Below are 12,274 nucleotides of genomic sequence, written 5' to 3'. Positions count from 1 at the left end.
GAAAGAGAAGGCTTCAGGGAGATCTTATAGCAGCCTTCCAGTACCTGAAGGAGCCTACAAGAAAACCGGGGAAGGACTTTTTACAAAGGCAGGTAGTGATAGAACAAGGGGAAATGGCTTTAAGCTGGAAGAGGGTAGGTTTAGATTAGATATTAGGAAGAAATTATTTATTGTGAAGGTGGTCAGACACTGGAACAGGTTGCCCAAAGAAGTTGTGGATGCCCCCTCCCTGGAGGTGTTTAAGGCCAGGTTGGATGAGGCTTTGAGCAACCTGGTCTAGTGGAAGGTGTCCCTGCTGATGGCAGGGGGTTTGGAACTAGATGATCTTTAAGGTCCCTTCCAACCCCAACCATTCTATGATTCTATGAAAATTGTGGTTTAATTTATAAACTTGCGATAAAGGCCAAATTAACATGCAAAGATAAAATAAAAGAAGTTGTTGAATATTTAGAGCCAAACAAGACTTTGACAAGAATATTATTGTTTTTTTTTTCTGTGTAAGTGCATTATACAGTTTCATGTATAGTTGAAGCGAGTACCATTTTATTGTGAATTTAAAAATTACAATCATAAATACAAAAAACCTATTTTACATAAACATATGTAAATGCAAAGCTTTTTAGGTCTGTAGAATTGAATGACTTGTTATCTTATTCAAAGAGCAGATCCTTGTTAAAATAAAAATCATAAGAACAAAACTGCTTTAAAATTTTATTAATAGCAGGTTGCTAACGATAGTTCTTGATTTCTACTACTTGTAGATTAAAATAATCACTGCTACAGTGCTGTTTGACGGATGTTGTGGACCATGAGAATTCACTAGCTTGGGAAGGCATTTTGGAAATTTGGAGTCTTGAAAGGAAATTACATTTTTGCTTTCTGAAAAAATGTCCTTTGATCACTTCAAAATAGCTTGGTTTATACTGTTTTGAGAATTAATACTTTCAATTATTATTATTTTTATTAAAGTATTTCCTTTTTGGAGATATGCTCTGTGGATATTGCGTAATTCAAGAATTCTCCAAAGCCCATAACATCAATGGTTGAACCTCTGTTAATCCCTTCTGGGACTCCATATTGATTTTGTGATTCTGTTGCAATACTCAGGTAGGTATCACCCAGAGATTACGGTCTGTAGGAGCAGAGCCTGATGCCTCTCGTTAAGAGGAGAAACTCCCAGCTCCTGCTAAACTCACTGGGCTGGTGCCATAGATGCTCTGGGCTTGTGCAGCTGACGAACGTGCCAGGACAGAGGGGCAGGGATGTCTGCAGAGCTGTTAACACAGAGCAGAGAGCTGAGGAGAATCTGGACTGAAAATGGAGATTCTGCCTAACAGGACTTGTAAGCTCTGTGGGGGTGTTTCTTCTGATAAAGCTTCCATATGGCCCTCAATTCTGGCAGCTCATCTTAGCCTATTTGGAGACTAGATCCTGAATAAGACTTCCTTCTGCTTTCTGGTACTGGCTACCTACTGCTTACTGAAACTCACACTACACATACATATAGAAACCATGCCATATTATTGCTATATCAATTACTACTGATCTTTGCAACCATATTTGAGGGGTTAGTTTCTTTGGGAATAATCTAATCTACTACAAAAATAGAAAGTAAAAATACATACATTCAGCTATTCTAAACACTCTCATAGTAATTATTGAGTAATTATTTTAAAATAAAAAAACCCAACGAAATAACAACAACAAAAACAAAACCAACAGCCCTGATAGGTTTCAGGCTTTTAGAATTTTATTTCTAAAGGAAAATTTCAGAGAAGGAGTAGTAGAGAAAATTAAAAGCAATGGAAGGTATTGTTAAAATGTTACTAGATAAATTATAAATAGTTGAAAGTCCTCCAAACATGGAAAATAAAATGCTAAAAATTCAAAAGTGTAAAAATTTATTTGTTCTATGTTTCCAGCTTTGTTCAAGATTCAAGAAACCTCAAAGACTGTTTTCCAACAATGAGTCAAATCCTGGTTCCAGAGGCATATGGTGGCATTTTTGCAAATGCAATCTGCAGAAAGGGGATTTGAGTTCCGGACTCTCTTTTCTCACAAGTTCTGATCTGCCTTTCTTATACACGTGTAAGTGCAAGCTCCTACAGGGATCATCACCAATGTAAGTTACTGTAAAAATCAAAAGCTCCCAAAAGAAACAACAAAATAGTGACCCTCTGTTGTCAACTGGAAGCGGTCAGATGTCAAAATAACTTCAAAAAACAAGGTAAAATGGTTTTCACTTAATGTAATGGATGTTAAAGAAAGCTGGCTTATCAGTTTTTGATCTAACAATGAACTCTGACAGGCTACATCTGTATCACTGAACTGAGGACCAACGCTGTGTTTCTAAAAAATTAGTGCATGCCTTGGCTGGATCCTACCCTAACTGTATCAAGACCAGGCACACATCAGCCTCTTCCACTTCTTGTCAAAGGTACAACTAAGAGGACCCTGGAGTCAAGGGTGGTGGAAAGATCACTCTAGCACTCTGTTGGGATCCTGAGCTGTGTGATGTACCTCATAATGCACCTGCAGCAAACAAAGGTAGCCATAACTCTTTGTGCTGCAGGGTATATAAGTATTTTAATATATAGCTTGTGTTCTTTATCTCAAATGAAAGGTGTCTTTTGAGCTTTTGCTGGTGATGGACCAGAAACTTGTGTGGGTTATTCCTCATGTCACTGTCTGACACCTGCTGCACAAAGACTGATCGAGAATTACATATTTCAAGACTTGACAAAATACTACAATATTGCATTTCACAGTTTCATTTAATGATGTTTCACTGAATAATTTAACAAAAATAAGATTGCAAGATGAAGGTTGACATGAGCATATCTACAGCCTCCAGTATAACTGATACTAGAGGGTTTAGAATGGCAATATTTTCATTTTCTATCTTTGTTGTTTTTTTTTTTTTTTCAAATCTTAATTGTGAATTTCCTAAATTGACTTATTAATATTTGTAATTCTTTTAAACCAATAGCTATACACACACACAGACATATACAAATAAGTACAATTTCATAGTAACTGCTCTTTTGAAAAAGAAAAAATCCCTTAAGGACCAAAGTGGGAATACAGTTTATTTCCTTGTTAACATCCCTTAGTATATTTCCCAGGAATGAAGGAGTCATATAGACAGTTAAACAGGTAATTTCTTCAGCATTGTCTCAACACCTTGTGTAACACTTGGTGTTATTCAAGCAGCATTAAATCTTCAGATGTGTAGAAGCTGCAAAAGGAAGACAGTGCAAAGGGAATGTAGGCAAAGGAATACAAAACCCCTGCCTTTCTAGGACCTTATACCAGTACATGTGGTCCAAAAAGGGGCTGCATCTGTCTGAAATGAGTAGGCCAGACCTAAAGACCAAGTATTTTTTAGTCCTCCACACCTAAGATTGAGTGTAGAGCACCACGCCTTGGCTTGTGTGCTTCTCCAACAACTTAGCTTTAGAAGGAGAGATAAACCTTTGGGAAAACACCTCTAGCACTTTCCACTTTTTGGTCTGTTAGGTGATGATCATCACAGCTAGTCAAGTCCATTTTTATGTGTAATTTTTCCTTTCCTATTTGAATGGATTTATAATTAAATACTATTAAAATTCTGAAGAATTCCAGACTAAAAGAAAAATCAGAACTAGCCCAATCAGTCCAAACATCACCATTTTCTGCAAAGAGCATGTATGTATTCATGCATGCACACTACAGAAAGAAAGCAAGTAATGAAACTCTATTAATGTACAGATGGAAGTTTATATTGATTTCAGCAAAGACCAGAACATAATGGTAACATGAATAACAGATAATAGCATCTGGCACTTTTAACATTTTTAAGCCCTTAAATCTTTGGAGAACTGACAGTTGAACTAACTGACAGCTCTAGTTATTTCTCAGCGCTTTCCTTTTGGAGAGATTTTGAGCTTTTTCCAAATTCAGTTTTTTTTTTTTCTAAGGGGGCATCTGGACAGGCTATTTTGCTGAGAGAGAGAGAGACAATATTTTCTGGAAATTACCACCAAAATTAAGCAACTGTTGTGCATATGAACCAGATAACAATAAATTAGAAATAGATATAATCAGTAATTTTCTTTGCATGAAGATAACTGCCAGTCTTAGATTTACAAAACAGAGCCTCTGGCCCTGAGATCACTGGACATGTTAAAGCTCCCTGGGATGGCAAAAGCTCACATCAGAGGTCTGAGGCCAGATCCTCAATGAGGGACAAATTGCACAGTGTCAAAGCACTGAGTACAAGGGGCAAGAGTGCCTGAGCACAGTCATTTATGTCCTGTCAGGTAGCCCACTGATGCCTCCAGCTCCCTGTGCCAGTAAGGGACAGGGAAACAGACAACCACCCATCATGGCCTCCCAAAAGATGAGCAGGGATTGGGGGGACATGGAGGTGCTCCTGCCATGGCTCTTTTGCTGAGCTGCAGTGGCAGCAGGGAGGAGGAGCAGCAGGACAGGCCCTCTGCCAAGTCTTCGACACCAATTGATCTCCTGCAGTGAGACTGTTCTCTCAAAGCTGGATGTGTTTCCTCATTATGCAGCATGAATGGGGAAGAGCCTGAGCCCTCAGCCTCCCACCTTGTGTCAAACTCACTCCAAACCCCTGGTACAGGGATTGTGCTCTCATCGCTGAGGTAAGGAGCATCATCACCCCCACAGAGGTGACTGCAAAGGGCTCTCCAAGACAACCCAGCCTCCAAGAAATGATCCTTTGTGGTGGAAGATGTTTCAGTGGTCACATTAGGATGGACTACCCAGTGCTGATAGATTTTTTTTCTTCACACAACTAAATTATATTTTTTATTTCCAGATATTTTTGGAATTGGAGGCCTGGATTGCCTCATGTCAGCCCTAAATATATTTACCTCTATGTCTTTTTTAAATACCAGTTTTTATATTTGATTAAGATATAATTATGCAATAAATATAATGCTCAAATACTATTATTTGATATAGAAAACCAAATAGGGAGGAAAAGTATTTGAAGCTGCATAAAAACTCCAATTTGGGACATATTTTAGTCTGCTTCAGAAAGCTATCACTTAGGCTTGTGGATGTTAATAACCAAGATTTTATCTAATTAGCCTTTAAAGGTGCTAGTGGTCCCTTTCTGATTTAAGAAAAATGCAAGCAATCTATATTTTGACAGCCAGGCTCAAAAGAAGAAAATAAAACCAAACTCACCAGCAAAATAGAAGAATAAGAAAGACCATAGGAGACTAGGATAAACAGACATGAAAGAGCAAAACAGAAACAAAACCAAAACCCAGATAATTATCAAATTCGAGGTGGTAATCTAGAAGATTAGTCATAAAAGTCAGAAAATTACTAAGTAAAAGTATTCACTAAAATTTTAGTTACTCATCTTTATTCCTGCAACAGCATTTTTGAATTTGGGCTGTTATATTTCCTAGGACAGGTTGAAAAGAGAAGACATCTCCATATAATCAACTAGTTTTTCTGTGTTGTTTCCTTATTGGATTTAAAATATCACAACTAGTGGAAATTATGTCCATATCCTCTTGTGCTACTTTGTGTAATCAAAACCTTCAGGAATTCCTAACAATTTTGTACTTCTGAGTTTGTGTTCTCAGACTGTCTTCTGGGCCACTGGAGTCACTAGTGAGATCTAAGACTCACTGGCAGAGATTTCTTGAAGTAAGTTAAATGTAAAATAAAAAAGTTTCCACTGAAAGAATATTGCAAGCAAGATTCTAAGCATGTGTTTAAATGCTTAGATAATGAGTTATGTAAAATTATAAAAAGTTCTTGTGGAAAAATTACTTTTTGTTTCTGCATGAAAAAAAAAAAACCCAACAAAAAACCCCTGCCTTGGTTTGGTTTTGGTTTTGATTGTTTGGGGTTTTTTTTGTTTGTTTGGGGGGTTTTTGAGTGTTCCCTTGGACACTTGGATGTATGTGCTACGGGACTGAGGCACAAAATTTAAAAACCAGTGGCTAATGGCAGATACTTTTGGTTTCCTTTCTTAGAGACTTACCGACATTCACAAGTAGGCTCTCATAGCAAGATTTTTCAAAGTGAGTAGTAATTTTTTATGACACACCCGAGGCCATTAAAACCAGCTCAATGTTTACAAACCTCTACCTGTGGAAATTGATTCCCTTTAAACTGCACTGGATTGGTCACCCCAAAGACCATCATATGGCCGCTCATCAAAGGGAAAAAGTCACTCAGAAACTGAAAAAATACCTCTTTTTCTTCTTCTTTCCTGCCATGGGTCTTGCTGTAGTTGATTGGTGTATCCCAGCCTTCCTGTTCACAAAGAGCCTGATAGAAGGCTGCATTTACCAAGATGCTACTTGTTTTGAAAGGAGAAGAAGAAGGAGTGGGAAGTGCTGAGCTGGAAGTGAGAGGTATAACTTTGTCTTGGCTTCGGTTCTTTTTCATGCTCAAATCCAGAGTGCCATTTTCATCCACCTCTATCTCAGCTCCCTGACATGCAACAGGAAACAGAGACATGTTTAGATATGGAAATACTGAGGCTGCAACATAACCATGTGGTGCTTTTAAAGGATAAATATAAAAGCATGCTTTTATTTAAATGTATCTGAATCTAAAACCAGCTTTTCGATTTAGATCAGTTAATGTCCAACTCTAAGGCAGACTTAAGAGTGGCTGCAGTAATGGTATCCCTGCATCTCAGCTTAAACATAGTAAGTAGCATTTAAATAAGATGCCTCTAAACCCTAACCTATACCCCCTAAATCTAGTTTTATTTAAAAAAAGTTCAGCTTTAAATCTTTTTGATCTTTTCACTCTTACAGAGAACTATGACCCCAATTCACAGTTAAAAGCATTAATGCATTGTTTAGGTCATCAACAGCATTACTATTACATATCCTCCCTTCCCCCCACACCCCGGAAACATTACAGCATCTGCATCATGTGGGAGAGAAAAAGAGTGGAAGAAATATGCCTAAAAGTAGCACAGTAGGAGAAATTTTCACTAGGTTTTTGTACATCACTCAAAATAATATATTGTCTTAATCGTTGTTTGACCAGGCCACTAAGACACAAGTCTGCACTGAGGCCACTAGATTGGGAGCCACAGGAGGATCTTTAGGAGGTTCTCCCTGATGGAGACCTTCAGAATGAGTTAGCAAAACCTTTGCTACCTGGGAAGTACAACAAAGAGCAACATCTGATTGTAGGGATCTGTGCAGTCTGGGAAAAGACCCAACTTCTCTTTCCAGGCTGGGAGAAGCTCTCAGAGGAGCTCCTGCTCACAAGAAGAGACAAGTGCCACTCAGCTGTGCAAGCAGAAGGAAACAAGGGAAGAAAAGCTCTTGGTTCTGCCTTACACTGACTACAGTGTAAGGCAGAACCACAGAAAAAGAGTACAAACTCCTCTTCTTGGAATGATGAAAAGCTCCTGAAAGTGCAACTTACTAATGGAAGAAACAAAAATTTCCCCCTCATGCTCAATGTGCAACACAGCATAACGGCAAACTGTTTATATAGGGATGAGTATAAGACTAGTCCTTGCTATTGCCAACAGTTACTAAAATCAAGTAGGGGAAGAGGTGAAAGTAGCTTCTGGAGGAGGACTTGGTAGTCTAGTTCTGTGTGTTGCCCTGAGTAAGGTGGAAAACATTCAAAGACTGTAGACATCAATTAAAATGTCACAGATTACACATGTAGAATGCTGTAATTAACACTGTTCTGTGTCCTCCTGTTATTTTCATCATTACTATTTTTCATCTGCTTCACCACGAATCTCAGATAACAGTTGGGAATTTAGGGCTAGATATGTTAGGTGCTGTATAACTGTAGGAGAGAGTCGTATAAAACCAGATTGAGACTTCCTACCTTGGGTTATATAAAGGTAAACCAGTAGCGGAAATGAATCACCTAGACCTTATGTTGTAAATGGAAAAGAGACAGGTATGTCCAGGGGGAAAGTATTTCCATCTTTCTTAGACCTCTTCCTCGGGTAGAGATGAGACACTGGCAGAAAGAGTCCCTTCTCTTCCTTCCAATTAACCATTGCTGTAGCTTGATGATTAGTCAAGATAGGGTGGTGAAACGTATCCTTGCTTGAGGACCTTAAAAACAGTTGTGGTCAAACAGGGAATTCTTCCCTTGTGCTGAAAGTGTGACATGGCCACTCCCATTGGACTGAAGGCACAAGCTTCCTTCATGCAGCCTCGTCTTCTACCACTGCCGGTTGGGACTCAGTTAAAGGTAAAATGTGTCTGACGAAATATTTTTAATCAGAAGGAGAACGTTGGTAGAAGATGAAAATTTAGGGCCCAGCAATCTCTCCTCACCCAGGCAGCCTGACTCCATTTGGTATCCATGAGCCTAAGACAGATGCCCACCTAGACTGAAGCACTACCAAGCCATCTGCTTGCCCCCTGTTCTGAAACTCAGGCACCTCTTATGCTTGTTTCTCTTGCACAGCAAAGTTCACATTTTCAATCATACAGCTTAAAAAGAGATGTTTTATTGTATTTATGGGAAGTAAATACACTTCTAATATGTTCATACTAAGACGCTTTGGTTATATCTTTCTGCCCCTTTTTAGTAAATAGTTTAATCTCCTGTGATAGTTTTAAGCCCTGAATTTGACAGCGCAGCTTATCCTGGATAATAACTTAGTAACCACAACATCTTATGCCATCTGTATAATATCAAATACATTTTTATACCAGCATTAATAAACCTGAGTTACAAAAATACAAGATATTAACTATATCAGTGCCAAGCTCACACTCCAAGATCTGACAATATAGCTCTGCCATGATTGTTCCAGTGTTTTTTGGCTTCAGTAGTTGATGTGTAACTGTAGCTATGAAACAGAGCTACAGTAATCAAGTTTAATGACCAATGTAAAGTAAAATGCTAAATATTGTAGTTGCTGACATTTTTCATAATAAAAAAACTTGGGTTAAGTCTGGACAACCAACATTGACATAAAATTCCAGACCTCTGTGACAGATGGCTTAGGAAAGGAAGCCATGTGACTGGGCTACAGTAGTTTTATAGTGCAAAACCCATAAATAGTGCAGATTCTCTGCCACTGATGAAATATCAACTATTCAGAAGGCAACAGTGACAACAAAAAAGGAACAAAACCAGTCAAGGCCCCCTCCTCAATGAAACTGGACATAGAAAAATATCAGGAAATATGTTGTCTCTGAGAAACAGATGCCATTAGCTGCACAAGGAGCTCTGGCTGATAAGCAGAACATTTACTAACATGGATATTTAAAACTTCCTCAGGAATTCATGTAGAAGTTGGGTTGTCCAATGTCTACCTAATTCTGATCAGGGAAGGCTGTGTTGTGTGTTTGTGAAGTACCGTACAGATGGGGTTTAAGTGAGCTCACAGATGCACACAACAATTAAATATAGTCATGGATAAAATATCCCATTTTGCCCATCACAGGATGATTCTCATGTTTACAGCATGGCTTTTTATTCAGAATGGTATAAAAGAGCTATCACTTTGCTGCCTTCATAACAAACTCCAAATGGCAGAGCAAAAAGACAGAATAGTCAGATACTGCTCATTTTCATTCTTACTTTCATCCCCCCCTCCTCTCAATATGTCTCCTTTGCTTGTTTTACCATATTTATTTTTACATTAATTTTAAAATTGAACTAAAAAGACAAAAATGGCGAATGAAAAAAATGCTAGAATGGTGCTATGACATGCTCAAAGAAAATGGCACTTCCTATGCTTAACTCAAACTTGTAAAGGCTGTATTCTCCTCAGAATAAACAAGACCTTATTACTGTCAACTTTAGTGCATGCGTGAACAGGCCTATATTCATCCATTTACCATGACATGTTTAAAATACAGCTATCAAAATGATGTAAACTGTTCTGGGTCTTCCTTCAAAATGTAAGCAAAATAATGGTGCAAATGTATCTTATTATTTCCTAATATATTAATTTGCAGCTGTGTAAATCTTTGGAATCTGATTTTGATCTTATTTACATTTACATTTACAGTGGTGTAAACAAGGAAAAAATCCACTGAAACATTGAAGAAAAATCAATGAGGCTGAGTTAAGTTCAGGTTACTTCTTATCCACTCCCACATCAGTGACAGTGTAATTATCCTTACAGGTTTTACAAGAAGCTGGAAAAAGGATTCCAGAATAAAAAATGAGAGAAAAATGACTGAAGCATATTTTCTTTATTCCAGGATCTATTAAGTGAAAAGATAGGGTACAAGTAGCCCTCTACTGTTAATATCTGTATAAAATGGAGACTAATACAAATATGTAAAAAAAAAATAAAAAAGTCTCTATCCTCTTCAAATTCTTTACACTTTAAAATGAAGCTTCTTCAGCCTCCTTTATTTTATGACATAAATATTACAGAATATTTTCTAGTACGTTATTAAATCTTGTCCTTAGAACTGAACTACATCAGCTAGGACAATAAAGGATGCTGGTTTTTTGTAACAAAATACTCCTGCATCTTTGCATATGCTTTTGGTCCATCTGATCATTCACAACATTTAATACTCTGCAGTATGTTTCCAGTAACCATTACAAGTTAAGCTTCATCTCATAGCTGGATCAGAAGGAGTAAATTATTGTGTCTGCATGAATCTTATTTCAAACCTGTGACCTTAGGGAGATGGTATCATTACATATGAGGGATTTTATGTATTCTTTTGTTGGCATCAGCCATACAACTTAATACCACATAAGTCCAAAGAAACAACATTATCAGTAATGTTGCATTCCCACTAGCAGTTCAGTCTAGTTTGGGAAGCTCAAAAAAACTCGTCAGTTCTGGAATTGGGAGTAATTCTGAAACTAGTATCTTGCCATGTGTGCGGATACTATTTTTAAAGCAGCTCCATTCAAAACAGTACAGTTCTTTATATTTCCAAGTGGTCTGCAACCCTTCAGACTTAAATTTAAACAATTAAATTATTCTGCAGCAAATTAAAATGCTAATTTGTGTCAAAATAAGAGAAATTTTAACTGCCCAGCAGCATCTGAGACAAAAAGGAAATCACTATTTCAGCCCAGAGCAATTCACAAATTTAAAAAAGCTAGTCAAGAATGTACTCAAGGAGCAATATGCACAGCAGTATAACAGGATGACACCTAGTGATATTCTTGGCTGATTTTCATCCTGTATTTAGGCTTTAAGGTATTCGGAGTAAAGGACTGCCTGACAAACGTACTGACTACTAACTACATTATTGAAATAATTGATGTAATTATCACCATCATCAATATCCAAGAATGGAGAGGTGACATAATTTTGTTCAAAAATAGATTTTGGACTTTAAACATTTTTAACAAGTGTAATTTTTGTTTTCTTTCAAGGCATAATGTGCATATGTCATTTTGTCTAAACAGGTGGGAAAAACACCAAAACAGTCAACAAAATATTTGGCAAGCAGAAGCGACGAGGATACAGATAAACTGTATTGCTTGCAGCTACCTCTGTGAGACATGAATGTGGTAAGGGCTGTGAACAGGGAAGATCCCTGGATGTTATGAGGATATAGACTCTTACACTGTGCTAGAAACTACAGGCTAAGCCTTCTAGGGTATTTTTCCTTCTAGGGGAGTCCTTTTGTTGACTTCAATGGGAGTTGAATGAAGCTACATAAACTGCAAATCGAATGTAACTAGGAGACTGGTTTGGGGTACTGACCACATGAGAATTGGTAAATCAGGATTGTATTCAGGATAGCAGTTTAATTACAGTCCCAGGTGGATATTGAATGGCTCAGGCAACCTAACATTAATGCGGTATTAATAATTTTTCAAAGAAGTGTCATCAAGGTATCTGATGATCGTAGTATTTTGTATGCAGCTGATAATTCATTGAGAAAGCTTAGGTTTCATTTTACTGCTTGTTTTAGAATAAGTTTATTCTTTAAATTGCTTTGAGTTATAAAATCATAATTTTCCTCTTGAGATATTTGGCAGATCACCTTTGTATACTGGCTCTTTTTGGAAGTTTTGCTTACCTATGGTACTGTTAATGTGTAATCTGATTTCTCTACCCTTGCTATGTTTCTCTTTCTTTTTTCAGCTTACACTCTCCCTTTTGAACTGATACATAAAGAATGTGAGATATATATTTTAAATTCCATTAAATTAAAGGAGTTTGGAACTCTGCTGTAAAAATACATTTACTTTTTCATTTAAGTGTTATTTATATTTACTGAAAAGTGTTGAACATTTAAAGTAAAGCATACAACTCTTACTAAAAATTGGACAACACTCTGGAAGTCAAGCAGTAAAAAATGAG

The 12,274-nt window shown here is 37.3% G+C and overlaps 1 protein-coding gene across 5 annotated transcripts in view; it reads right to left on the bottom strand.

The window, feature by feature from the left end:
• The window catches only part of ST18 (ST18 C2H2C-type zinc finger transcription factor), a 95,480-nt gene that overhangs the window by 20,881 nt on the left and 62,325 nt on the right, over positions 1-12,274 (bottom strand). For 3 of the 5 annotated variants that reach the window (XM_029085754.1, XM_010171171.2, XM_029085755.1), the window contains one exon: positions 6,226-6,468. The exons of the other annotated variants lie outside the window; for them this stretch is intronic. In XM_029085754.1, coding sequence (XP_028941587.1) covers positions 6,226-6,468 — 243 coding nt within the window. The remainder of the gene's footprint in view (positions 1-6,225; positions 6,469-12,274) is intronic. 5 annotated transcript variants of the gene reach the window in all.

The sequence above is a fragment of the Antrostomus carolinensis genome, unplaced genomic scaffold (genome assembly GCF_000700745.2).
Source record: "Antrostomus carolinensis isolate BGI_N321 unplaced genomic scaffold, ASM70074v2 scaffold7847, whole genome shotgun sequence".
NCBI classification, from domain to species: Eukaryota; Metazoa; Chordata; class Aves; order Caprimulgiformes; family Caprimulgidae; genus Antrostomus; species Antrostomus carolinensis.
Note: the sequence above shows the minus strand (reverse complement) of the source record. Positions and strands in the feature narration are given on the sequence as shown.